The sequence below is a fragment of the Caenorhabditis briggsae genome (assembly GCF_000004555.2).
Source record: "Caenorhabditis briggsae complete genome, chrV, whole genome shotgun sequence".
Lineage (NCBI taxonomy): Eukaryota > Metazoa > Nematoda > Chromadorea > Rhabditida > Rhabditidae > Caenorhabditis > Caenorhabditis briggsae.
The window spans coordinates 4353937-4379932 of record NC_013488.2 but is presented as its reverse complement, the minus strand read 5'-3'; the positions used below and the strand labels follow the sequence as shown (position 1 = coordinate 4379932).

At 39.4% G+C, this 25996-nt stretch overlaps 13 protein-coding genes across 13 annotated transcripts in view; 10 read left to right on the top strand and 3 right to left on the bottom strand.

The window, feature by feature from the left end:
- CBG26980 overlaps positions 1–698 on the top strand; it is a gene marked incomplete at both ends in the record, with an annotated part of 1551 nt that extends 853 nt beyond the window's left edge. Inside the window, one exon of the mRNA XM_045236919.1 lies at positions 116–698. Coding sequence (XP_045097999.1) covers positions 116–698 — 583 coding nt within the window. The remainder of the gene's footprint in view (positions 1–115) is intronic.
- A 241-nt stretch (positions 699–939) lies between these two features.
- Positions 940–1444, bottom strand: Cbr-grl-27 (the record flags this gene model as incomplete). Its single annotated transcript, XM_002636013.1, has 3 exons — positions 940–1026; positions 1068–1160; positions 1202–1444. 3 exons carry the CDS (start codon positions 1442–1444, stop codon positions 940–942), a joined length of 423 nt encoding a protein of 140 aa, XP_002636059.1.
- A 494-nt stretch (positions 1445–1938) lies between these two features.
- Positions 1939–2482, top strand: CBG01300 (the record flags this gene model as incomplete). The annotated part of the gene is made up of 3 exons (XM_002636014.1): positions 1939–2211; positions 2253–2345; positions 2396–2482. The coding sequence occupies 3 exons, from the start codon at positions 1939–1941 to the stop codon at positions 2480–2482; spliced, it is 453 nt and encodes a 150-aa protein (XP_002636060.1).
- A 336-nt stretch (positions 2483–2818) lies between these two features.
- On the top strand, positions 2819–4443 carry Cbr-sri-21 (the record flags this gene model as incomplete). Its single annotated transcript, XM_002636015.1, has 5 exons — positions 2819–2971; positions 3020–3367; positions 3414–3647; positions 4181–4259; positions 4310–4443. 5 exons carry the CDS (start codon positions 2819–2821, stop codon positions 4441–4443), a joined length of 948 nt encoding a protein of 315 aa, XP_002636061.1.
- A 2124-nt stretch (positions 4444–6567) lies between these two features.
- Positions 6568–9039, top strand: CBG01302 (the record flags this gene model as incomplete). The annotated part of the gene is made up of 5 exons (XM_002636016.2): positions 6568–6617; positions 6669–7043; positions 7154–7246; positions 7961–8608; positions 8652–9039. 5 exons carry the CDS (start codon positions 6568–6570, stop codon positions 9037–9039), a joined length of 1554 nt encoding a protein of 517 aa, XP_002636062.2.
- Positions 9040–10423: 1384 nt separating this feature from the next.
- Positions 10424–11964, top strand: CBG01303 (the record flags this gene model as incomplete). The annotated part of the gene is made up of 6 exons (XM_002636017.1): positions 10424–10486; positions 10532–10805; positions 11210–11343; positions 11402–11515; positions 11572–11777; positions 11826–11964. The coding sequence occupies 6 exons, from the start codon at positions 10424–10426 to the stop codon at positions 11962–11964; spliced, it is 930 nt and encodes a 309-aa protein (XP_002636063.1).
- A 220-nt stretch (positions 11965–12184) lies between these two features.
- Positions 12185–13643, top strand: CBG01304 (the record flags this gene model as incomplete). Its single annotated transcript, XM_002636018.1, has 5 exons — positions 12185–12247; positions 12297–12393; positions 12657–13081; positions 13123–13331; positions 13505–13643. 5 exons carry the CDS (start codon positions 12185–12187, stop codon positions 13641–13643), a joined length of 933 nt encoding a protein of 310 aa, XP_002636064.1.
- Positions 13644–14149: 506 nt separating this feature from the next.
- On the top strand, positions 14150–16378 carry CBG01305 (the record flags this gene model as incomplete). Its single annotated transcript, XM_002636019.1, has 6 exons — positions 14150–14212; positions 14255–14531; positions 14582–14715; positions 14759–14872; positions 15987–16192; positions 16240–16378. 6 exons carry the CDS (start codon positions 14150–14152, stop codon positions 16376–16378), a joined length of 933 nt encoding a protein of 310 aa, XP_002636065.1.
- Positions 16379–16661: 283 nt separating this feature from the next.
- Positions 16662–18666, top strand: Cbr-clec-218 (the record flags this gene model as incomplete). The annotated part of the gene is made up of 6 exons (XM_002636020.1): positions 16662–16710; positions 16760–17081; positions 17131–17229; positions 17905–17992; positions 18036–18333; positions 18377–18666. 6 exons carry the CDS (start codon positions 16662–16664, stop codon positions 18664–18666), a joined length of 1146 nt encoding a protein of 381 aa, XP_002636066.1.
- Positions 18667–18740: 74 nt separating this feature from the next.
- On the bottom strand, positions 18741–20011 carry CBG01307 (the record flags this gene model as incomplete). The annotated part of the gene is made up of 3 exons (XM_002636021.1): positions 18741–19472; positions 19522–19651; positions 19704–20011. The coding sequence occupies 3 exons, from the start codon at positions 20009–20011 to the stop codon at positions 18741–18743; spliced, it is 1170 nt and encodes a 389-aa protein (XP_002636067.1).
- Positions 20012–21343: 1332 nt separating this feature from the next.
- CBG01308 lies at positions 21344–22867 on the top strand (the record flags this gene model as incomplete). The annotated part of the gene is made up of 3 exons (XM_002636022.1): positions 21344–21651; positions 21826–21955; positions 22136–22867. The coding sequence occupies 3 exons, from the start codon at positions 21344–21346 to the stop codon at positions 22865–22867; spliced, it is 1170 nt and encodes a 389-aa protein (XP_002636068.1).
- A 280-nt stretch (positions 22868–23147) lies between these two features.
- On the top strand, positions 23148–23665 carry CBG01309 (the record flags this gene model as incomplete). The annotated part of the gene is made up of 3 exons (XM_002636023.2): positions 23148–23396; positions 23439–23531; positions 23579–23665. The coding sequence occupies 3 exons, from the start codon at positions 23148–23150 to the stop codon at positions 23663–23665; spliced, it is 429 nt and encodes a 142-aa protein (XP_002636069.2).
- Positions 23666–25240: 1575 nt separating this feature from the next.
- CBG01310 overlaps positions 25241–25996 on the bottom strand; it is a gene marked incomplete at both ends in the record, with an annotated part of 982 nt that continues 226 nt past the window's right edge. Inside the window, 2 exons of the mRNA XM_045236917.1 lie at positions 25241–25327; positions 25371–25471. Coding sequence (XP_045091801.1) covers positions 25241–25327; positions 25371–25471 — 188 coding nt within the window. The remainder of the gene's footprint in view (positions 25328–25370; positions 25472–25996) is intronic.

Sequence of the window (25996 nt, the reverse complement as noted above, 5' to 3'; positions counted from 1 at the left end):
CAGCCGAGCTCCAGACTCTTGAAAACGGTATATGAAAGCCACGCGCTAATTCATACCGTAACTCCAAAAAAAATTTATGAAAATCTCCAGGACTTTCAACCAACCCATTTTCCAGCCGCCTGATTATGTTCATCATTGCCATCCTCTACACCAACACCAAGTACCTCATTTTCCTCCGCATTTTACCAAATTTCATCCAATTCAACTTCACTTCTTTCGTCAGCCTTCACAGATGCCTTGCGGTCAATGTTATCGATTTGGTTATGCTTCTCCTAACCCTAATTATCATTTTTGTCTACCTCCAACTCTCCACCGGACCATTAACTTTTGAGCAATCAGTGGTGATTTTTGAAACGGTTTGCTTGACAATATTAAAAATAGCTGGATTGATAATGGATATGATCTCTATTGGAATGTTTCGAAAAATGCACGAACACCATTTTCTGATTACCGGAGTGAATACGGAGACGATGCTCAGGAAGAACTACGAATTCACTCAGATGATCATTCCTTATCTTTTTATTATTTGTGGTTTCTTCATCAAGCTGGAGGAGGTTAGAAAGAAAGCGGCCGTATCGTTTACAAAAACTGGAGATAATGGAAATGTGGGATGTATGAAAAACGGAAAGACCAACAATACCAGCAATTCCGATGGTGCTCCGATTGGAGCTGCACCAGTAGCTGACCCAAAAGTTTGATACCTCTATTCTAATTTCACATATCATTTATCTGTATATACTGGAAGTATTTTTCTATTTTCTCTGAAATGAAATATTCTGACCTAAACAATAACTTTTTATAAGTTTCAGGTGTTTTCTGGAATCTGAAAGAACTTTCCAAGTGTCAATAAAACATTATGAAAAAGGTGAAAAGATATTTTATCAGAAAAGGAAAAAATATATATACAGATAGATTTCAAAATTTTTTAATTGTCCAGTGTTACATAGCAAAAGCATGACAATTATGTTCATTCTTTCTGGCAACACAGTAGGATGTATCGGCACGGACGGTGAACACAAATGGGTTCTAAAAATAATATTTAATTTCAACCTGAAGCAAAAAATCACCTCAGAGCACACCACGACAAATCTATTAAGCTGCTTGGCTTCCAATGCTCCGTTGACTGCTTTTGAAGAGTCCACAGATGTTGATTGCATGTTCTGAAGCTCTATATATCAAAAGAATTTTCGGGTTACTGTACCTCCAAAATGATCTTCTTCAACTCTGTATTGTTGCACATCATATCGTCATCTCCCGCAGCGATTCCAAAGAATGTTGGTTTCTCTGGAAGGGATCTCTTCTTTCTTCCTCCACATCCACAGGAAGAAGGTGGTGGAGGAGCAGAACATCCACATCCACCACCTCCTCCCATCATTCCGAATAGTCCTGGACAGGCGGCACAGATGGAAACAAGGCAAAGGAGTATGAGAATGGAAGATTGCATGGTGGTTCAGAAGATGTTGATGGGTTGGAGAAGGTGTCATCATGACATGCTTAAATACCTAGATATCGGTTTAAAGTTTACAGCCCAAATAGTTCCTTAAGCTTTTGATAAAAAGTCACTGAAGTAAAAAACGGTATCTGAAAGTCCCATCTTGTGAAAGTTTTTTCAGGAAGCCATGAGATTTTCGTACTTTGTAGACACAGTATTCTTGCCCACTTCACTTTCCTAGACTAGATCAAATTTTTAGATAATTTGCTAAATTTGGAAAATTTTACACAAATGTTTCTTGAGAACACCTGACGCCTAGAAAAATTCGGAAAAGGTTTTGGACCCGGGAATCCTTCTGTTGTCACACATTCTATGACAAAGATCAGATAAGCGAGGCTAAAAAGAAGATTTTTTAAGTTTTTAGGAGTTAGAATATGTGACGCTTTACTGGAAACTTTCCCAATTTGTGTACGAATTTACAGACTAGCAAAACATGTATAAAATGAATGCTTGGAAAAAATCATTCGACTCCACCAATACAATCCTCCATTCTCATCCTCCTCTGCCTTGTCTCCATCGCTGCGGCTTGTCCAGGACAATTCGGAATGATGGGAGGAGGTGGTGGATGTGGATGTTCTGCTCCTCCACCACCTTCTTCGTGTGGATGTGGAGGAAGAAAGAAGAGATCCCTTCCAGAGAAACCAACATTCTTTGGAATCGCTGCGGGAGATGACAATATGATGTGCAACGATCCAGAGTTAAAGAAGATCATTTTGGAGGTACAGTAACCCGAAAACTCTTTTGATATATAGAACTTCAGAACATGCAATCAACATCTGTGGACTCTTCAAAAGCAGTCAACGGAGCATTGGAAGCCAAGCAGCTTAATAGATTTGTTGTGGTGTGCTCTGAGGTGAGCCTAACCTTTTTGGCTCAAAGTTGGGTGTAAAATTACATTTTCAGAACGGATTTGTGTTCACCGTCCGTGCTGATACAGCCTACTGTGGTGCCAGAAAGAATGAACATAATTGTCATGCCTTTTCGATGTAATCATTGGGAAAATGTGAAGTTTTTGGAATCTATCTGTATCTTTTTCTCTTTGTCTGATCTTCTAGATAAAATATTAACCTTTTTCATGATGTTCTATTGACAACTTCCCTAGAAGTTATATGAAATTCCAGCTAGAAGAACCACCTGAAACTTCTAGGAGGTTAATATTTTCAAAAAAAAAAACATTTCTAAATAGACAGAGAAATTGAAAACTAGATATTTGCGCGGTTGTCATTATATAATCCAATTCTTGGACACCTGAATATTGGATTTGGCCTGATTTGATTATTATTCGCTTTTCTTTCCACCCCAATTTTTTATCCCCCCATTTAAAACATGAAAATCTCTTTCGAAACCCCACAATGGCTTATCAACATTTATCACATAATCACTCTAATCTCAATTTTGATAAACTCCCTGGGAATTTATTTAATTCGATTCCAGAGTGGAAAAATAGACAATTTCAAGTATTTCCTGCTATGGTTTATTGTGAGACTTGTTAGCTTTAAAAAAAGCGAATAAATTCGAATTTTGTAGACGTGCAATCTTCTCGGAGACTTCATAATGTTCTTCATGACCCAACCAATCCCATTACTTCCGATTTGGGCGGGACATATCCATGGACCGTTTTGGTCTATTTTTCATATTGGAACTCATATGGCATCAGTGATCGGCAGTGTGATAATGGGACAACAAGCAGCTGCTCTAACTATGTGTTTTGTTCGAAAATATCAAGCAATTTCGAAATTGGATTCTCGGAACGAAATTCGTAATAACTGGGTGATTTTCGCGGCTTCTCTTACTCACGTCCTTATTGGAACTTGGATTGTGCTTTACTATTTTTCGGGGATTGATCGGCAAACTGCCTTGGATTTTATCCAATTGGTAAGAACATAATATTAACAGTCTTCAATCATGTTTTGTTGTACAGAACTACCCAGAATACTATTCCCAATTTGTGAGTCTTGACGACTTTCAATTATACATGAAAAATGGAATCACTCATTGGTTTATTTCCGCTGCAGCTATGATGGCTATCACTTTTACTTCGATAATTATATTTTGCACAGTGAAAATTTTCCAATTGTTGCGTAGTTTGGAAAATCAGATATCCGATGGTCATCTGAAAAGGCACAAGACAGCAGTTACAAGCTTATTGGCACAGGTACATTTTGGACCTAATCAGCATGGTTCTTTTAAAGGCGGGGGCCAAGGCTAGGGTACTTCTGGAAAGAAAGTGCAAGGGAAAGAAAGAAAGTGCAAGGGCTACCTATCCACGGCCCAGTCTGCGATCGACATGAATACATGAAAGAACGTGTATTTCAGTTGATTTTGACCATTTTCAAAAGTCTGGTGCTCGGATGGCAAGTGTCTGATCACTTTGAAAATATCGGAGGTTATAAAACAGATCTAGATTGAAAACTTTGCATTTACAGAATTTTTTGAAAATTCCTAGTTTTTCAGATATTTGCTGATTACTGAAGGGCATCCCGTTTTTTCCTGTTTTAAACTGAAAAAGTGAAAAAATAATAGGTATCCTTCAGTAATCAGCAAATAGCTGGAAAACTAGGAATTTTCGAAAAAATTCTGTGAATGCGAAATTTTCAATCTAGGTCTGTTTTACGCCCTCTAAAGTTTTGAAAAATGATGGGGAACTTGACAGCCGAGCTCTAGACTTCCGAAAAAGGTAGATTCCAGCTCATCACCTCACCAGTTGCATTTCTTCCACCCGTGGCTAGCGGATTTCTTTTGGCTTTCGATTTCGAACATATTCAGTGTACGTTGCCTTAAATTTGAGAATCTATAACGATATTTCCAACTTTTCAGTCATCAGCTGGATCCTATTGGCAATGACATCGTGCCACGGAACCATCAACTGCTTGGTGATGATTTTGACCTGCCCACCGTATAGGGTTTTTGTGAAAAATAAGATTTTGAAAATATTTTGTGTTGAAAAATAAATTGAATTTAATTTTTGATTGTTTGTAACGACCCAAAAATCTTAAAATCAAGTGTATATGTATAATTTTTTATTCAATAAACATTTGATGCTCAAATCAAACCCCACTATCTTTTTTTGCATCATTTTCCCTCGGTCATAGAGCATGTTCCTTGACATAAACTCCACGTCATAGGTGGACACAGAATTTTCTGTCTGTCTGGAGAAATAGAGACAACGACAGAACTTTCAGGAGAAGAGAATCACATACGAGAAGAGTGCGGAAGAGAACGAGAGCATGTGTATTTAAAAACGACTCGTGGGAAAATTGACGAGATTTCGAAATATAGGCTTATTGTCTGCTATGGATCCCTAACTAGTATGATCCTGTAAGTTTTTCATGTTTTTTCGAAAAAAATTTTTTTTTGGAAAAAAGTCACCATGGGGTCCCCCCTTTGCTTTTTCAAAAATGAGATTTCAAACTCGATTTTCTCGAATATGGTAAGTCCACAGCAAAATCGAATTACATTTTTGAAAATGTCTCATTTTCAGCTTTCGAATGATATAGGTCTCATAACGAAGTCCCATACCCCACAAACAACCTTCCCTAGTAAGCTTTGTTTTATTCTCGATTTTTTTTCTCAAAAATTTTGCTCAGGTGGAACTTGGATCTAGTCAATTCTACGCGCTATGTGCCCTCGGTGGCTCCCTTGCATGTGGGGTAACACATTGTGCCATGACCCCATTGGATATTGTCAAGTGTCGGATACAGGTAACCCTTTAGTTATTCAGATGAGCATGACCATTTTTTTAAAGGTCAAATGACAAAATTCAGAATCTCAAGTGACACAACTTTTAAGGGACCACTCCAAAGCTGTGCCACGACCTCAAAGGCCTGAATACAAAAAGCCGCGGCCGGCCTAGGCTAGACGCACGGCTTTTTGGAATAATTTTGAAAATGATTTTTTCCTGAATACACTTATGTATTTTCCGAAAGAAAACAACTACCAGAAGAACGGTTTTGAGGTACACAATCCAAGAAAAACTATCCGGACAAAATATTTTTTCAGAATTCCGGAATACAAGTCCCAGATTCTGCGTTCCGTCGTCTCTAACTATTAGGATTGTGATAATTTTCATCAACATAATCATTTTTCAGATAATCCGGAAAAAAACATTTTTCAAAAAATTTTTAGTATTCAAGATTTATGTTCAATTTTTTGCACGAAAGACCGGAACACGATTTGCGAACACACATTGAAGTTTCATAGGGATAAGTAGATTATATCTTCCCAATCCTTCAAAAAACTAGGTTTCATTTCACGGAATTTTATCAGGCTAGCCGCAGTCGGCCTCGGACGGGCCGGCCGCCATTTTGCACAACTTTGGACCACTCTACACGTAAAACCGTAAAACCTGTAAATAGAAAGGTCCAAACTGGCAAGTGTGAGCTTAATTAATTCATTTCCTATACAAGATATCAAAAATATGTCAACTGAGAAAACACTTTTGATATCATGATAAACAATTTTTCAGCTTGAAAGGTTCTTCTATTAAAGGCGTCCTTCAATTGAAGGGGGTGAAAGGAAGTGTGTTTTTTTTTCTTATTTTATAGGCCAAAGTTGACTAGTGGCCTTGTTCTCAATTTAATCGAACCCATTGGTGTCAGATGGCAATTAGGTCACAAAAATAATGAAATGTCAAAAGTGGGGTAAAAATAGTGCACACCAAATCACAAAATGTGTTATTTACCTCTAATCAAACATCAGGGAAACATAGATTGTTTGACCATAAAGTCAAAGAAACTAGCACGTCAAATGTCTTCTGCACATTTACTGAAAAACGTCTTTTGTAGTATTTTTGATAGTATAAAAATGTCAGAAAAATCTATTCGAGCACTGTTTCAACTTTTTTGGGTTTTTTTTCTGTTTCAAAGTGGTTCCAAAATGAAAATTTTTGAACTCGCTTTACTACAGCTGATGTGAATTCAGAAAGTTCAAATCACAAAATTCGATATATCATTGAAATTTTAGAGACGCAGGAAAAAGGCAGATTTGTGACCAAACTCTGATTTGTATCTTTTTGTGTTGTCTGAACTTAAAAATCTATATATTTTCGAAATTTTTCAACAATTTCAGTTCTCAGAATGATCACCATTTCTTTAGCATTCTTAACTTTATTTGTAGGAGTTTTCAGGTAAAATAAAACTATTTTCAATAAATTTTTGAATTAAATCCCATTTTCCAGTTACTATCTCTGGACCTGGACCTATTGGAAGCGTCGAGGAATTCCCGGACCTATGGGTTACCCCATTTTCGGATCATCTTTGGAACTTTTCGACTCTGAAAATCCACCACCCGCCCAACTGGAAAAATGGACCAAAAAGTATGGCAAAGTGTATGGAATGACTCAAGGACTATCGAAAACTTTGGTGATATCGAATGCAGATTTAGTTCAAGAAGTGTTGGTCAACCAATACGACAATTTCTATGGGAGGAACTTGAATCCAATTCAAGGGAACCCGAATCAGGAGAAACGAGTTCATCTTTTTGCGGCACAGGGTCATCGGTGGAAGAGATTGAGAACAATTTCGAGCCCGACGTTTTCCAATAATAGTTTGAGGTTAGTATCTTTTGAACGTAGGTTGGCTATGGGGCAAAATCCTCGATGGCTCCAGCTTAAAGAGTTCTGTTGCCAACTTTGAAAAAATTTTGATCATTGTGGATTTTCAGAAAACTAAAAACGACAGTGGAAGATAGTTGTGTGGAACTTTTAAGGCATATGGAAGAACAGACGGCTGGAGGAAAACCAATTGAACTTTTGAAGTGAGTACACAAGGTCGCAAAACCCCTTTAAAGAAATCAAGGCGATACTAACATGGTGGCCTAACTTTTGCAAATATTTTTGGCCACAAAGGTTTACTGGCTAAACGAGTCTAGTATTCTGGTAAATTTTCTAGGCGGTTTTAACAAGGTGGCCTAACTTTCTCAACGTGATTTGTCTAGGTTACCGTAGTTGAAGGTCCAAAAATGACCTAACATGAACCTAATCTGTTTTCGAGTCCATTTACCATGGTGGAAAAAAAATGCGTTTTCTAAGTCACTATGTTAAATGGTCTAGAACTGACCACTGTGTTAAATAGAACTGACCTGATTTACCTGGTGTGTTTCCTATGTTTTTTACCATAGAGACCTTAATTTTTCTATTTGCATTTTCTAGGCCATAAAAGTTTACAGCTTATGTTAGAAATGGTGTGACTTATTTAATATGGTGGTCTAGCTTTCGCAAGATGAGTTAGTTAGGCCACGAAGGTTTACTGCCTAAAATAGTCTAAAATAGTAATATCTGGTAAATTGTTTAGGCGATTTTAACAAGGTGGCCTAACTTTTACAAGTTACGTTTTCTAGGACATCATGATAAATGACCTAGAAAACACACAAGGTGAATTTAAGGCTAGGCTATAAACCTTGGAAGTCTAAAAAAATTATGTTGAGAAATTAGCCGTTGTTGTGAAATCTCGAAATACACATGTTTTCCAGTTTCTACCAAGAATTCACTCTCGACGTCATCGGTCGTATTGCCCTCGGACAGACTGACTCTCAAATATTCAAAAACCCCATGCTCCCTTATGTCCGAGCTGTGTTCGGGGAGCCCAGAAAGGCCCTATTCATGAGTGGATTTTTGGTTCCATGGATCGCTCCGATTCTTAGAAAAATCATGTTCTCGTTCCCAAGCATTTTGAAAAATCCAGCAGTTCACATCATCCGTCAAACCGCTGACGCTGTCGAAAAACGAATCGCTCAACGAGTGGCCGATGAGAGAGTGGGAATCGAGCCAGGAGAACCGCAAGACTTCATCGATTTATTCTTGGACGCCAAATCTGATGACGTTGATATTCAGAGAAACGAAGAGTTTTCAAAAACAGAGAAAGTGACGAAAAAATTGACTACAGATGAAGTTGTGGGACAGTGCTTTGTATTCCTGGTCGGCGGATTTGACACCACTGCATTATCCTTATCTTTCTCGTCTTATCTTCTAGCTACACATCCGGATGTTCAGAAAAAACTTCAGGAAGAAGTGGATAGAGAGTGCAAAGATCCAGAGATCACTTTTGATAAGCTGTCAAAACTGAAATATATGGAATGTGTGATTAAAGAGACCCTGAGGCTGTACCCACTGGCTGCACTGTAAGTTTTGTTAGCAGGCTGCGCAATAGGGTGATTATTCCAGAGCCAACGCTCGTCGCTGTATGCGGCCCACCACAATTGGAGGTGTTGAGATTGAGAAGGGTGTAGATATTCTCTGTGACACGTGGACCATCCACAAAGATCCAAAAATCTGGGGAGTAGATGCAGAAGAATTCAAGCCTGAAAGGTGGGAATCTGGAGACGACCATATTCTCTCAAAAGGATCATTCATCTCGTTTGGCCTTGGACCCCGTCAGTGTATTGGAATGCGGTTGGCTTATATGGAAGAGAAACTTTTACTGTGCCACATTTTGAGAAAATACACATTGAAAACTTGCAAGAAAACTCAGATTCCTATGAAACTGGTTGGTGTGAGAACTACTCAACCGGAGAGTGTGTGGATGAATTTGGAACCCAGGGAGGATAATTAAATGGTCTTTTTTCAATCGTTCATCTTTTTATTTTTTGAGTAACTTATGTACAGATGAAAACATCAAGGATTTAAAATGTTTTACGATGTTAAAGGGGGACTCCGGTCAATTTTTTATTGCATCAAAATGTGTTAAAATTTATCTATTTTCAGAATATTATTGCGAAAAAATTCGAAAAAAATCCGAAATTCCCAAAAAACGCCGTTGAAAAGGAAAAAAATTCAAAAAAAAGGTGCCGCCGAGGAACGAGGATTTTCAGGCCACGCTAGGCCACGCGAGCGGCACAACTTTCTTACCGTACAAATTTTCCGGATTTATCTCGCTTTTATCTCCGGCAGGTAAAAAACATTTAAAAAAACTGTCGGCCACTTGAAAATAATGCTGTCAGGCCCCGTGGCCTAGGTTTCTCACTGCGCGGGAATTCAAATCCTCGTCCCCCGGCGGCACCTTTTTTGAATTTTTTTTTCATTTTCAACGGCGTTTTTCGGGGATTCCGGATTTCTTTTGAATTTTTTCGCAATAAAATTAGGAAAATAGATAACTTTTAACACATTTTAATGCAATAAAAATTTTTGGTCGGAGTCCCCCTTTAAACTTTACCCTCGAAAATTAACACGATTTGGAAAAAGGAGATTTCCAACAAAACGTCTTATCTTATCAATAGAATCATATTTGCGAGATATGGAAAAACAAGGTCGTGTTCTGTTTTGTACATGTTATGTTCAAGATACAGAAAAAAATTAGGTAAGAATGTTATTTTTAACATCTGAAATACCAGAAACCCTTCAAAAATCTATCCATCAGTTTTTCCTTCAAATCTACATCAACTCTAAAAATTTTTCTTATCTTCCTGTTTCGTTTTGTTCTTTGTTTCTTCTCTTTTTCAAAGTTTTCCAGTTCATTGAGCGTTGAAATCATATAAGGAAGTATAGACAGAAAAAAATAATTGGTTTTCGAAAAAAAAAACTTTCCCGAAATTTATGGGTATTTGTGTTTTATAAAAGTCACCCGTCTTTGATGTCTACTGCTCTCATTTGAACTTTGAACAAGCGCGCTCTATTGCACACAGAGGTGACCTAGGCGACCATAGACAAAGGACTACCGTATCGATTTTAAGTAATGTTCCATTTCTAATTTAACCAGGAAGACTTACAATAGTTCCCAAACTTTTGATCAAAATATCAAAATACGTAGACCTGTTTAATCCGTATTATACGGTTCATTTCCTCTTTTTATAAATTCCTCTCATATTATCTGCGTCTCTCACTATCTATGTTTTATTTGCTTCCTGTCAATCAGCGGCAAAGATTCACCCCTTTTTTCTTCAATTGTATCTTTCCTTTTCTTTTAGACAACTGTTCAGACAAGCCGACAACAAAAAACGATGACCGAATTTGAAACTCTGGTCAACCCGCCGCAGGAGGTTTTTGAGCAAATTGTGGATTTGGTAACTTCCGAAACAAAAAAAAATTATAAAATACAAATTTTCTAGACAAGCGCCACCGAGGACTGGGCCTTCCAACTCAACGACTACAACTTCTGGAAAACCAACTTTGATCAGTTTTGGCTGGTTACTGTCGTGGAGAAAGGAACACTGAATCTAGTTGCTTCTGTCTCCTTGGCTCGCTGGGATGCTCCGGAAGGCCCACTATTCTCTATTGGAATGTTCTATTGCGTTCAAAAATATAGGGGACAAGGATTAGGAAAGCCAATTTTTAAGCAGGTTATGGATATTGTTGGGGACAATAACGCAACGTTGACTGGAGGTATGTTCCCATGAAAATTATTTACCGAAAAACCAGTATTAGAAGGGCCGACCGAATTATTTCAATGTATCTCCGGAGAGCACTTCAATTTCCAGCCATTTTTTTAATGTTTCATCGAAATATTCGGTGAATTTTACGTTAAAAATTCATGGAAATCTATCAATTTGCCCAAAATGAAGCAAACTTTGAGCAAAAAAGAGTGTGGAATTTCTGAAATATTTTTAACTGAAAACATACGGAAATTTTCAATCTCAGACAATACATTTTGAAGGTGGCCCTTCTATTACAGCGTGTCATTTTATTTTTCCAAGTTCCTCTTGGAGGATCCTTTTATCAGTTTGGCTTTTCTATTAAAGCCGCCCTTCTAAAACATGTCTTACGGTATACAAAAAGCGTTGTTTCAGTGGTCAAGATGAGTGCCAAGTATGCCAGCGACTTTGGGTTCGACAAGGTTCCAGAGCACTGGCATCTGTTCAGTGCTCTCAAGTGTGCTGATACGGTGGTTCCGGATAAGGTCTCGGATAAGTACACCACCAAGGTATGGACGTTATTCTCAATGAAATGAAACAAGAATTTCAATAACCTAACTGTTCCAGGTCTGGTCGGATGTGGACTACGAAGCGTTGACTGCTTATGATCGGACCATTTGCACCAGGGACCGAAAGAAAATCATGACTGCTTGGTTCAACTTAAAGGATACTTTCACTAGGGTAAGTCAGAATTTAATTGCAGTTTGGGGGTAAAACTGTTCCCTAAAATGTTATAGGTCGTTCTCGACACCTCCGGGAATATCGTCGGCTACGCCACTATTCGTCTTGTCTCCAAGAATAAGCTCAGCCCCGCACCGTTCTACGCCGACAACCTCGAAGCTGCGGAGGTCCTTCTCAAAGACCTCCTCAACATGATCCCTAACTGGCAAAGCTACGCTAGCTTCGGATTCTTGTATCCGGAATGCAACCAGGATCCACTGAGGTTTTATTGCTTGCAATTCTAATTTAAATGCTAAAATTTCAATTTCAGACTCCTGGAAAAGTTTGCCAAGAGCAAGGAACTGGTCTCCACGGTAACTTTTATCAGAAGTCAATTCACCAAGAAGCTGATTGCCACTCCAGATCAGAAGGTTTACTCTATGGCCGACTGTGCTCACCAGTTTGTGTAGTTAGGGGTTTAATCGATTTTTCTGGTTTTCGAATAATTCGTACAGGCTAAGCCTCATTTAATCCTAATTCATGTATCTGCCGGAAATAAAATTTTGTTCAACCAACATTTCAACAAACATTCCACAATTATTCGTACACAGTATTACTATCTTATCATCAAGTCCTTTGAACTGTTATCAGTTCGTGTACGCAAACTATTGATTCTCCCTCGGCCTGAAAATGCCCGAATTTGAAACTTTGATCAATCCGCCTCAAGAAGTTTTTGAAGAAATCATCACACTCGTAAGCAAAGCTGTATTCAAGCTGGTTGTGAATTACCGGAAAATTTCAGAGCGGCGAATCGGACAACTGGTCAGTTCAACTGGGAGACTACGAATACCGAACAAAGGTTTATGATCAGTATTGGTTGTTTGTGACTGTGGAGAAAGGTGAGCAAATATGGGCTCTGTCCAAAGTTACAGATTTTTTGCGTTTTCGGGAATCCGTTGGATATTTTTTAAAAACCTCGTTGGCTATTAAAAGCTCCATAAAACATAGCAAAAATGAAATCCGAAAATCTCTTGTTTGAGGAAAAAAAAAGTATTTTTGCAACGGAACTTCATGGTTTTGGAACGAAACTATTCGTTTCAACAGGCCTTTTTTTCATCCCTCAAATGATATTTATTTAGGGACATAACCTTCGAATTTTTAGAATCCAATGATGTTGTTTCTTCCATAACTCTGGCTCGTTGGGATGCTGAGGATGGTCCTCTCTACTCAATTGGTCTGTATTATTGTGCACCGAGGTATCGTGGTCATGGGCACGCGAGACCGCTTTTCAAGAGAGTTATGGATATCATTGGAGATAACAATGCGTTCCTTGCAGGAAATTACAAAATGACTGAAAAATACGCCATGGATTACGGATTTGATAAAACTCCCAATCACTGGCATATGTGTAGCACTATCAAGTGTGCCGATGTGAGAATTCCAGATACTGTATCTGAAAATTATGAAACGAAAAAATGGTCTGATGTAAACTGTATTCGGTTAACTGAATATGATCGTAGTATTTGCGATAGAGAGCGAAGGAAAATTATGACGAGTTGGATGGTCATGAGAAACACTTTTGGAAGGGTGAGATTTCAAAAGAAACTCGAAAATCAGTATTTTGTCAGGTTGTATTTGATAAATATTCTGGAAAAATCGTTGGCTATGGTGTCTTCCGTATTGTTACTAGGAACAAGCTGAGCCCCGCCCCTTTTTATGCAGACAACTTGGAAGCTGCTGAAGTGCTTCTGAAGGATATTCTGAATATGATACCACAATGGCAAAGCTATGCGAGTTTCAGCTTGATGTACGCAGAGTGCAATCAAGATGCTTTGAGGTTTGTTATATACTGTAATCAAAATTTTTATCATTTTTCGAACCACGCTCAACATAAATTTTCAAGGCCCTCAAGCTTAGAAACGCACACCAGGTCCAGCCCAGTTCTAGGTCATTTACTACTAATTTATTGACTACTTTGTGGCGGTACTCGGGGAACATTGAACATTTCAGACTTCTTGAGCATTTCGCCAAAGACAAGGACTCGATCTCAACGTGCCGACTATACAGAAGTCAATTCACCAAAAAATTCATCGCGACGCCGAGTGAGAAGGTTTATGCACCAGTAGAGTGTGCTCATCAGTTTGTATAAATGCCTATTGTGGTTTTGAATTATTGAATAAAAAATTTTGTTATTGAGACTGTTCTTAGACTGTTCTGTTCTTACCGTAAATTATCTATTAGAAGTCCATCCTACATTTTGAACTCAATTATCTCCGTCCTTTCAAAATATATCAAAAAAACTTTCAACTGATAAATTGTTTATCATAACATCACCAATATTTTATCAGTGGACAGTTTTTTGATTGCTTTCGTAGAAACCGAGATAATTGAGCTCAAATTAGAGCAAGCTCGCTGACAGATGGAGTGTGGGTCATCCTTTGAACTTTTGCTCTTTGAAAAACGTTTTGGTGTCTATTTTCACTCTATGTACTCTACGTTCCTCATACAGAGAATTTTCAATTTCCCCACGAAAGTGTATTTTGTGTAGGCGAATTGTGTAGCCGAATCTTGTACCCCTCCCGATTGTTTGATAGCCTAGACATCATATAAAAGAGAAAAGGAGCGTTTTTTTTCTAAGCGCTTCCAGAAAAAAATATGGTGGAATTCGAGACTATTATAAATCCACCCCAAGAGGTTTTTGACCAACTTGCTCAATTGGTAAGTCAGATATTTTCATAACTTCAAAAACTAGCGTTTCAGACAAGTGATCCACCGGAGAATTGGTGTTTTAAAAGTGAAGATTACGATCTTTGGAAAACGACCTATGATCAACTTTGGTTGGTCACTGTTGTGGAGAAAGGTACCACAAACTTTGTGGCGAGTGTCTCCTTGACTCGTTGGGACGGTCCAGACGGTGCTTTGTACTCTATTGGAATGTTTTATTGCAAAGGAAAATATCGTGGTCAGGGATTTGGAAAACCAATTTTCCAGAAGGTTTTTGATATTATTGGAGACAACAATGCGACTCTTACAGGGGGTATGTTGAAAAGGACATGTTTAGGAAATCTCTACATATGCGTCTTCCAGCTGTCAAGATGAGTGCCAAGTACGACAAGGTCTTTGGATTCAACAAGTGTCCGGAACACTGGCACTGGTTCAGTTCGGTTAAATGCGCGGATGTCAAGATTCCGGACACCGTTTCAAAGGAATATTTAACAAATGTGAGATCTGATGAACTTTGATAGAGACTAATTGAATTATCAGGACTGGACTGAGGTGGATTACGAGGCATTGACTGCATATGATCGGACTATTTGCACCAGGGACCGGAAGAAATACATTACCGCTTGGTTCAACTTGCCTGAAAGTGTCACTAGGGTGAGATTATTTTGAAAGTGGTCTCAGTATCCAGAGCATCGCTGTCAAAAACAGGGCCTTGGACTAAGGCGTCTGGAAATCAGCTCAGCCAACCAGCAAGTTCTAGTGGCTTCTAGGCCGTCATATCCTGCCCAAACTGGAATCACTATACATAACTAGAAAGCCGCGGCCCTGTTTTTGAAGGTCTCGCCAAATTCGAAAATCTTCTCACACTGTTTTTTGCTCTAATACAGGGTGGGGAATAAATATAGCGCCGCTTTCAAGACGGTGTAGAAACCTCAAACCAAAAGATTTTTTTCTCAAATTCGGTCAAGATGTTCATTAAGAGATAACAAAAAAGATGGCATTAACAATTTTTGAGCCTTCCTCCGTTCGCTCCGATAACAGCTCGAAGTCTCTTCAAGAAGGCGACTACGGCAAAATACTTCTCATTGATTTGCGGAGCATTCTAAACTACGACGTCATTTTTTCATGATTCTTTCGTGATTCCTACTGATTTTCTCTCTCACGGCTTTGACGACTCCAGAAGCCGTTCCAAACATCAGATGACCGCTTTTTCTTATATTATTGAAAGTTCCCAATTCTCTGAACCGAACGAGTTTCTGATTGACCACTGATTTCCTGATATCAAGTTTTTTAGCGGTCTCCAAAGTTCTCACCCCTTTTTCGCGCGCTCCATACTAGGAGTGTGGTATGGAAAAACGGTCACCATTACCTTCAAAGTTGGAATAATTGCATGAATTTTTCAGAAATAGTTTAAAGCAAAAAAATAAAATGAAAAAATACTAGGGTGTGCAAATCAGACCGTGTTGCTGGCGCCAGAGCTTGCGCAAAGTTTGGGCGCTATAATTATTCCCCACCCTGTAGAAGCTCACCCTATATGACCCCTTTGAGCTCAATTAATTCGATTCCTATTAGAGATATCAAATTGTGTTAACTGATAAAATGTTTGTGATAATATGGTGAACAATTTATTAGTTCATAGATTTTTGATAACTCTCAAAGAAACAGAGATACTTGAGCTCAAACGCACTTACAGGGTAGGCTCCTATCAGAGCTTTTCAAGTCACACCATTGAGAAAAACCTCCCCAAACCAATTTGTTTTGTTTTCAGGTGGTTCTTAACAAGTCTGGACAAATCGTGGGGTACGCTACTATCCGTCCAGTAATCAACAACCGTCTAAGCCCCGCCCCTTTCTATGCTGAAAACTTAGAAGCTGCTGAAGTCCTCCTCAAAGACCTCCTGAACTCCATCCCCAACTGGAGAGAATACGAAACCTTTGATTTCACATATCCAGGATGTAACAAGGATCCAGTGATGTGAGTTTTGAATTTGGGGCTAAAAATAAAGGAAATATTATTTTCAGTCTTCTGGAAAAGTTCTCCAACTCCAAGGACTCAATTTCCACGGTGAAATTCTTCAGAAGTCAATTTACCAAGAAGCTGATTGCCACTCCGGACCAGAAGGTTTATTCGGTGTCGGATAATGCTCATCAGTTTGTGTAAATGCTATTTTTTAAAAGAATAAAGCTCTTCTGCAGACTCAAGAAGTGTGGTTTTCTGATTATTGACATAAACTGATAATTTTGCTTCTTATCAGCAGGCGTATTTTATATACCGCATTTTGTAGTTGAAATTTTTATTGATTTTGATATAGTATTAACATGTTCTTGAACTTCCTGACTGCTCTCGATGATTTTTGAAACAATGGGTGATTTATCATTGTCATCAAAAGAGATCAGGAAACATATATAAGGTTCTAGGAAATTCAAACAGAACTGCAAAAAGGATGCGTTCTTATCTGGCATTGCTTGTGTTGGGTCTAGCTTTTGACTATGGTAAATGTATCTGTGTAGCTTTAATTAGTTTTTAATATCTTGTTTCCAGCCTATTCCCAACAATCCATCGAACCCGAATGTCGATGCAACCTTAACAATCTCTGGCTAGATGTCTACGTAGTCATCGATGATTCTACAAAAATGGGAACCTCCGGGCTATCCCAAGTGGCTTCCAGTGTCTTCTCAACATTAGCCAATTCACGTGTCGGGAGTGATTACTCTGATAAGCGGGGTGCCCGAGTGGCTGTGATCACCTATAATGAGAATGCCTACATCAGATCCAATTTGAGTGATCTCACATCGAATCAAGATTTGGAAAATGTGATTTCCAGTCTTCAAGTTAGCAAGTCGGACATTTCCAATATTCAAACGTAAGCGAGAAGAGAAGCTTGAGAAGCTTAAAATAAATCAAAATTTCAGACCATTGAAACTAATCAACGAAATGATGGGATACAAAGATGGAAATGGACCGAAAAATAATACAATGTCTGTTATCATCATGTATGCAGCTGATTATATGTGAGTCTACGGGGTTCCCAACCGCGTAGCTCAGCGGCTTGGCACCTATTTGGTCCGCAAGTCAGGCTCCTTCAAGGCCATGATTCAAATGTTTTTCAAAGTTTTCCTAATATTCTGCCTATGATCAAAATGTAATAACCTCTACCGGATCAGCTACGCGATCAGGAAGTTGACCGACGCTGAAAGAGGCTGACTGCGATGGTTAGCACAAATATCTCTTTCCCTTGAAAAGATATTAAAGTATTTGAACAGATAAATTGTTTATTTTGGTATCTTCCTTATATATAAAACGCCTGACGCGTCTGTCGGTTCTATTGTCAGGCTGTCCGGTTTTGGGTTTCTGAATGAAAGGTTGGCCGCCGCCAAAACCGAACCCGCGGCCTTCCGCACAATAGCCGCTCACGCACACAGCTGCGCCATGAGGGCCACACTAGGAGAGGGGAGGGAGGGCGTATATGTTCTACAGCGTGAGAAAAAAATCGAAAAGTGAGGAGTGGAGCGATGAATAATTAAAAATGTTGAATTGCGCCGAAGGCGCAACAGCCAGCTGTTTGAAGCGGCAAACAGAAGGCTTGTCTCTTATAGGAACCGAAATAATTGAGCTCAAAATGCACGGATAGGGTGGGCTTATACTATTAGATCATTCCAGGTTTCTCAAAAAAATCATAATTCCAGTGACTACGATCAACCGACAGCGAATCAACTAGCTTACTATCTCAAAGAAAATGGTGTCACCATCATCACAGTTGCAAATATGGATGACGTGAGTACAGAGCCTTCATTCTACCAACAATTCTTTTTTTCAGTCCAACAAAATCATGAAACTGAAAGCCCTTGCAAGCGAAGGTTATGGGTTCTCCTTATCCGATGAAAACTTGACGGCGGGAATTCAAAAAGGCCTTTGTGATGCCAACTGCTTCTGTCCAGAAGGGTATCATCAATTCATGTATCCTGAGAATAACACCACTCGTAAATTTGGGTCATGTATTGAGGCAATGTTTGTCGAGAGACACTGGTCCGAGGCAAGACTAACTTGCCAGAATCGCAACCAACAAGGATATCTGGCCACTGAGTTTAGTATTGAAAAGGCGTTGTTCAATCAAGGTGAGCATTTTTGCCTGTTTATGTACCAACTGAATATTTTCAGCTCTGTTCGATGGTCAGCTCAGAAACTATCACATCGGACTCCACTTTGTCAATGGTGCATACTTCTGGGAGCAGAAAAATGGGATGCCACTACTTCCCCTAACTAAACCCCTATACCAACTGGACAAGTTCCCAGGATCTAATTCCCTATGTGTCGGGAATACTGTAGCCGACAGCAAGAAATTTGAGAGTTGGAAGAACGAAAATTGCTACACCGATATGAAGGGAGCAATGTGTGAAACTGTGGCTTGTGATACTGAGAATTATTGCTCAAATCCTTTCAATCGATAAAATTTATTGTTAACATTAATAAAAGTTACTTTTGAAGATAAATTTTATGTAAAAAAATTTATACACAAAAATATTTACTTTTGAAGAGATGGAGCGAATCCCATTCTCTTTCCTCCAATATCATAGATATTACAGAACTGTCTGATGAAAGGATCTCCAAGAATCCAAGCTGGTCCAAATCCACCAGAGTCGAACCTGAAGACGGCGAACACGCACTTTCCGTTTCCAATGCTAACTATGTAGTTGACAGGTTGAATAGAATAGACATTGGATCCAATGGTGATATCAAGAGTTCCTGGTTGCGCATTACAATTGATAGTGTAGACGCCCTCAAGAGCAACGTACTTGGCACCAGCTGCCTTGGCAAGTCCGTCGACAACACTTGTTGGTCCTCCGAGGAAAGAGGTTCCTGTATCGGAGATGACTTCAGCGGCCTTGCTGCTAGAGTAAGATCCAAGCTTGAATCCAGCAGCCTTGAATTGGTAGTAAGTGGCAGAAGAGAGTGGCTGGTATCCGACGACTGGTCCACAGTTAGTGTTATCAATGGCTCCATAGGTGAAGACTCCTCCTCCGACGTTGTTGAGGGCTCCTCTGTGCTCAAGGAAGACAGTGAATAGTGGCTGATCGAGGATTCCTTGGTTGATAGCGTTGATAAGGGGTGGAACCACTCCGTCGACAGCGAGAGAGGTGAAGGCAAGTCCAAGGATTCCATCAGTAGCATCTTGTTTGAAATCAGCAGATATTTTGCTAGCTATTCCAAAGGTGGTTGATGGGATAGCAAGTTGGGATTCACCCTTGGCTCCGAACTGAATTATTAGTTAAGACATTATGGGTATGATTTCGTGATGAACTCACTCTGACAGTATCCTCTCCAAGAATACCCGCAGCATCTCCAGACTCGTACCGGATCACCCAAGACTGTCCATTCTTAACAAAAGTACTAGATTTGGTAGAATCGAATTTGCTCTTCTTATTGCAATTAGTTCTAAAATCTCACGAACACATAAATTGGTATTTCTTCCAAATCGACTACTCACGTGCAAGTGGGTCCTGGAATCCACAAATTCGCCGATCCGGTATCCAACACAACAATGAAGCTCTGGTCTGGAGTACCAATGGTAATGTTTCCGAGGTACTCGTAATCTCCAAAGTCGTTGACTTTTTGTGGAAGACTGGCCAGCATTTTTGGGGAGGACGGGCGTATTTTCTCTTGATATTCCACATAAGCAGCGTACTCTCCACTACGGAGCAACTCCATCTTCCTGGATTCTCTCCATTGGATCTTGTGTTGGTGGACAAGGGCAGAAGCCAGGCCAAAAATGGCTAATAGGATGAACACCTTCATGTATTCTGGAAAAAAGTACGTTGAGTGGGTAATGCAGCTTGAAAGCTCAGATGGATTGATTGTCATTTTCTCCTTGCTTTTATACTTTTCAGTTAACGTATCCTAGCCACGGAACTAGCATGACGTTACATCCCATCTGCTACTCCAAGCGTCACGGATGGCTCAATTGTCACCATACTCCGGGTGCGAAGGTTCCTCTCGATTCCTAATCAGTTCATTTTCAAATCAACTCTTTGTTATCTTCTAGCTCATAAACGTTGTCCTGTAAGCTTTTCGCACCCGGGAAGTTAATAATGATAACTGGAGTTCATGCTAAATACGAAAATGACGCTATTCGGTAATCACGTAGGAGTACATTGTGTAGCATTTCAGAAAAAACGGCTGGACCGATTCGAAAGAGCCATATGTGATGATATGGAGTGTGACGAGCATATTTGTTCCTCATATTCAGACAAATTTCTTCCAGATCTTCAAGACTTAGATGAATGTATTCCATGTCTTTCAGTTTCCGATAGATGTCTTTTATATCTTTCAGAAAAAGATAGTTGTATTCCAGATCTTCCAGATCCGAATAGATCTCTTCCAGATCTTTGAGATCCGGATAGATATCTTCCAGATCTTCCAAATACAGATAAGTGTCCTCCGGGCCTTCTAGATCCGCGTAGACGTCTTCCAGGTCTTTCAGATCCAGATAGATGTTTTCCTAGTCTTGCAGATTCAGATTGATGTGTTCCAGGTCTTCAAAGTTCCAGATAGATATCTTCCAGGTCTTACAGAGTCAGACATGTGTCTTCCAGATCTTTCAGATCCAGATTTATGCCTTCCAGATAATCCAGATTCAGATAGACGTGCTCCAGGTCTTTCAGAGCCCCATGCATGACTTCCACATCCACATAGCTGTCTCCCAGATCTTCCAAGTCTTCTAGATTTTTGTGTATCAACTCTGAAAGGCTCTTAACCTTCAAATTCGTTTCTATTGTGACGTATCATCCATGTCTGTCCCAGTTTTCTTAATTACCACCTCCGGGTACGAAATGGCATACCAATGTTTTCCTACTCTCTTTATTAGCTCATAAAAACCTATAGTTCCCAGAGTTTTAGCACCCGGGAGCCGGAGACAGTAAAAGCTGATAACGGATGTGACGAGGACGACACAACGACGCTTATCACAAATTTCGTCAATCATGCGCACAGTGTAGTATGAAAGAAATGTATAAAAGAAGGGGTAGTCGCACAGTTTTTTCTCATCATTTGATTTCAATTTCATTTCATTGCATTGCATTTCAATTTTCCTCTCCTCATTTTTTTCTTAACTTTTAAGTCATTCAGACAATGAAAGGTCTCATCTTGTTAGCCATTCTTGGCTTGGCCTCCGCTGCAGTCCACCAACACAACATCCAATGGAGAGAGTCCCTCAGAATGGAGATGATCCGTAACGGAGAGTATGCCGCATACCTCGAGTATCAAGACACCCTCCGCAGAGCCTCCCCAGACGTTCTTGCCAGTCTTCAAGAGAATGTCAACGACTTTGGAGACTACGAATACCTCGGAAACATCACCATTGGAACCCCAGAGCAGAGCTTCATCGTTGTTTTGGACACCGGATCATCCAATCTTTGGATTCCAGGACCAACTTGCTCGTGAGTTGTGGAACTACCATGAAAATTGTAGTAGAAGGAAGGGACGCTAAAATTGAAGAGCATCCTTATAGACCTCATGGAAAATAGAAACCCCTCCCTATAGAGCTCACAGATAATAGAAGGTCATTTTAACACAGGTTTTACGGAAATTTTTTATCAATAGTAAGTTTCTAGAACCAACTGCCAAAAGAAGCACAAGTTCGATTCGACCAAATCCAGCACTTTCGTGAAGAACGGAAAGTCATGGACCATTCAGTACGGATCTGGAGATGCTGCTGGAATCCTTGGAGAGGACACTGTTAGAGTACGTTTTTGTAGCAGCATACGAATTCAAAGTCATCATTTTGTTAATTCTCTTATCAATTTCCATTAGTATTACCTTACGAAAAATTTTGCAAAGGCAAAAAATTAATAGCATTATCAACCGCTAGACTTCAGTTTCTAATGTCACTACCAAAACTCTAACCTTTTGACAAATTTGCAGTTCGGAGCCGCTGGACAACCCCAACTCCCAGTTCCAAAGACCACCTTCGGAATTGCGAGCAAGATCTCTGCTGACTTCAAGCGTGACGCCACCGATGGAATCCTCGGACTCGCCTTCACCTCCCTCGCCGTCGACGGAGTCGTCCCACCACTTATCAACGCTATCAACCAAAAACTTCTTGACCAACCACTCTTCACTGTCTGGCTTGAGCACAGAGGAGCCCTCAACAACGTCGGAGGAGGAGTCTTCACCTACGGAGCCATTGACACTAAGAACTGCGGACCAGTCGTCGGATACCAGCCACTTTCCTCTGCTACTTACTACCAATTCAAGGTTGCTGGATTCAAGCTTGGATCTTACTCGAGTACCAAGGCCGCTGAAGTTATCTCCGACACCGGAACCTCCTTCATCGGAGGACCATCCAGTGTGATCAGTGGACTCGCCAAGGCCGCTGGAGCCAAGTACAACGCTTTGGAGGGAGCCTACACTATCGCCTGCAACGCTCAACCAGGACCATTGGATATCACCATTGGATCCCATGTCTACTCGATCCAACCAATCAACTACATCGTGAACGCTGGAAATGGACAATGCTTGTTCGCCGCTTTCCACTTCGCCTCCGGAGGTTTCGGACCAGCTTGGATTCTTGGTGATCCATTCATCAGACAATACTGTAATATCTATGATATCGGAGGAAAGAGAATGGGATTCGCTCCATCTCTTCAGAAGTAAATAGATTTTTTTGTGTACAATTTTTATTACATAAAACGATTTTACTGATTTCTCTGTTACATTCTTTGAAAGCTACACAGTGTGATTTTCATCTTTCAAGGTTCCACAGGTTTAGGAAAGAATGATCCTTATCTGGAAAGTGTGAATTTCGATTATTATAGATCAAAAAAGTGCAAAGCAGCAAAAAGCGTACAAAAAGTTCCAAGTGTATTTCATTGACGTCACGCATCTAAAGAATAAAGAAAGACCATCGGTACCGTCGGCACAGTTCGATTCAACTATGCAATCCACCATTCTCATCCTTCTCTGCCTTGTCTCCATCGCTGCCGCCTGTCCAGGACTATTCGGAATGATGGGAGGAGAAGGTGGTGGATTTGGATGTTCTGGTCCACCACCACCATCCTCCTGTGGATGTGGAGGACGAAAGAAGAGATCCCTTCCAGAAGCTACCATGGAATTCTTCGGAATCGCCACTTCTGAAGACTATGTGGTGTGTAACACTCCAGAATTGAAAAATATTATTTTGGAGGTGCGGTATCATTTTAAATCTTTAGAAAATCAAAATTTTCAGAACATCCAAACTTCTGCCACTGACTCATCAAAAGCAATCAACGGAGCATTAGAGGCTAAGGAGCTGAATCGATTTACTGTTGTATGCTCAGAGGTGAATTGAATTCAGAGTTCCTGAAAACTAATTACAGTTTTTTTCAGAACCCATTCGTTTTCACGATCCGTGCCGATACCGTCTACTGTGGAGCCAAGAAGAATGGCCATACCTGTAATGTGTTTTCAATGTAATCTGATGAAAATTTATTTTTTTTTATATTTGTATATTTGATCAGATGAACTTCTCAATATATAATTTAGATTTATTCCGAAAACCCCCTTTATATCAAAAATCAATGCTGCAGAATGAAACAAATGGATTCCTGTATTTTCCAAAGCGTATCTTAAGCCTTGTTCAAAGAGCACCTGACTGGAGACTGTGTCGGAGATGGAATGAAACGATTTGACATACAGTGGCGAACAATAGTGATTGTCTCTATACTTTTGTTCATAACTTGTCCAATAATTAAAAACTTTTCTGTTAGATGTAGCTGGATTTCCGGCAAAACGTTATATAAGTTTTTTGAAACTCAATCAATCTTTGTGTCTTCTGAATCTTCACAGACGTGACGATGACTCCAGAAGTAAAAAAAAATTCCGACAGGATTTTTTAAAAGATTGACTTTGTAATGAAAAATGTTTGGTATAGATCATATATATAGCAAAAAAAAATTTAAGGCGGTTTGGAACACTTGCTCTTGAGATATGCTCACTGGATCATAAAAGGTATGGTTCATGAGCTTGGCTATAACTCGGCTCAAAATTGTTCAAATTCGCTCAAATTTTGAGAGAACGTGTGTCTCTAAAATATATATATATATATATATATATATATACAAAACTTAGTATTTTGGGAAGAATAAATTTTTATAAATTTTTCATTTTTATGTACCAAAAGAGGGTAAAACAAGCAAGTGAAATTTTTGTTCCCAATACTTTGTATGTCTAATGTGAAGCAATTAAAGGCACACATTCTGTCAAAATTTGAGAAAATTTGGATCATTTTGAGCCGAGTTATAGCCAAACTCCTGAACCATACCTTTTATGCTTCAGTGAGCACATCTCAAGAGCAGTCATCGTCACGTCTGTGAAGAGAGGAGTCACCGTCACGTCTGTGAAGATTCAGAAGACACAAAGATTGATTGACTTTCAAAAAACTTATATAACGTTTTGCCGAAAATTCGGCTACATTTAACAAAAAAGTTTTTAATTATTGGAAAAGTTTGAGCGAAGTTGTGAACAAAAGTATAGAGGGACACTCACTAATGTTCGCCACTGTATTTTTTCTAGGGAATATTTGGAACTTACATATAGAGAACCTAGCCTGTGACTGTATGATTGACTTTATTAAATGGTCCCTAAAGTTTGAAAGGTGGCCCCAAGAAACTAAATGATTCCGAAATCGAAATGTAAGTCATCAGGCTTCGAACTTCTGAAAGGGGTAATAAAAACATAAGAGACAGCTTCCGAACTAAATTTCAAAGAAAAATCGAAGATTCGTTCGAAAACCATAAAACTGGGAAGCAGTACGTTATTTCGGAGTGTCGTATTATTTTTTGAAAAAAAGTTTTTTTTGGATTTTCTGGGTTCACCCGATATGTTTTCTACGCAGCCGATGCCGATTTTTTTACAATCTCTGTAAAACCGGTCTCTACTAGGTCGTTATAAAATTCGAAATTTTAAAAAATGAAAAAGTTTATTTGAAAAAAATGATATGTCCTATCACAAAATATACAAACAAGAATCGTTGAAAAAGTTGTTTCCAATTTACATGGCAAACGCATGACAGTTGTGGCCATTTTTGGTGGCACCACAGTAGGCGGTGTCGGCACGTACGGTGAACACAAATGGGGTCTGAAAAGGATTTTTTTTCTCAAACTGGGTCCTAGGGAATTACCTCAGAGCACACAACGACAAATCTATTGAGCTGCTTGGCCTCCAATGCTCCGTTGACTGCTTTTGAAGAGTCCACAGATGTTGATTGCATGTTCTGAAGCTCTATATATCGAAAGAATTTTCGGGTTACTGTACCTCCAAAATGATCTTCTTCAACTCTGTATTGTTGCACATCATATCGTCATCTCCAGCAGCGATTCCAAAGAATGTTGGTTTTTCCGGAAGGGATCTTTTCTTTCTTCCTCCACATCCGCAGGATGGAGGTGGTGGAGGTGAAAATGTTTCAAGATAATGACTCTATTTTATCATACTGCAAAAATCACGACCTGCACTGGATGCTTGTGCCAGTGAAGAATTCATGATGTTTGGTTCTTTTGGTATGCTTTTTCGATCTCATTAACAATTTCAAAACGATGCTGAACACGGAAAATGAAAACGGCTACTAAAAAGTGCGAATACATCAAATTCAATGCAACAAGAAAATATGCCAACTCCAATGTTATGAATCCCAAATTAAATCAAGCTTTGATTCCCCCTGAGGAAAATGTCCGTGATCTTGGGATCTACTTCTCCAGTAACCTGAGTTTCCATTATCATTATTCGTTGATTATTCGGAAATCACATCAG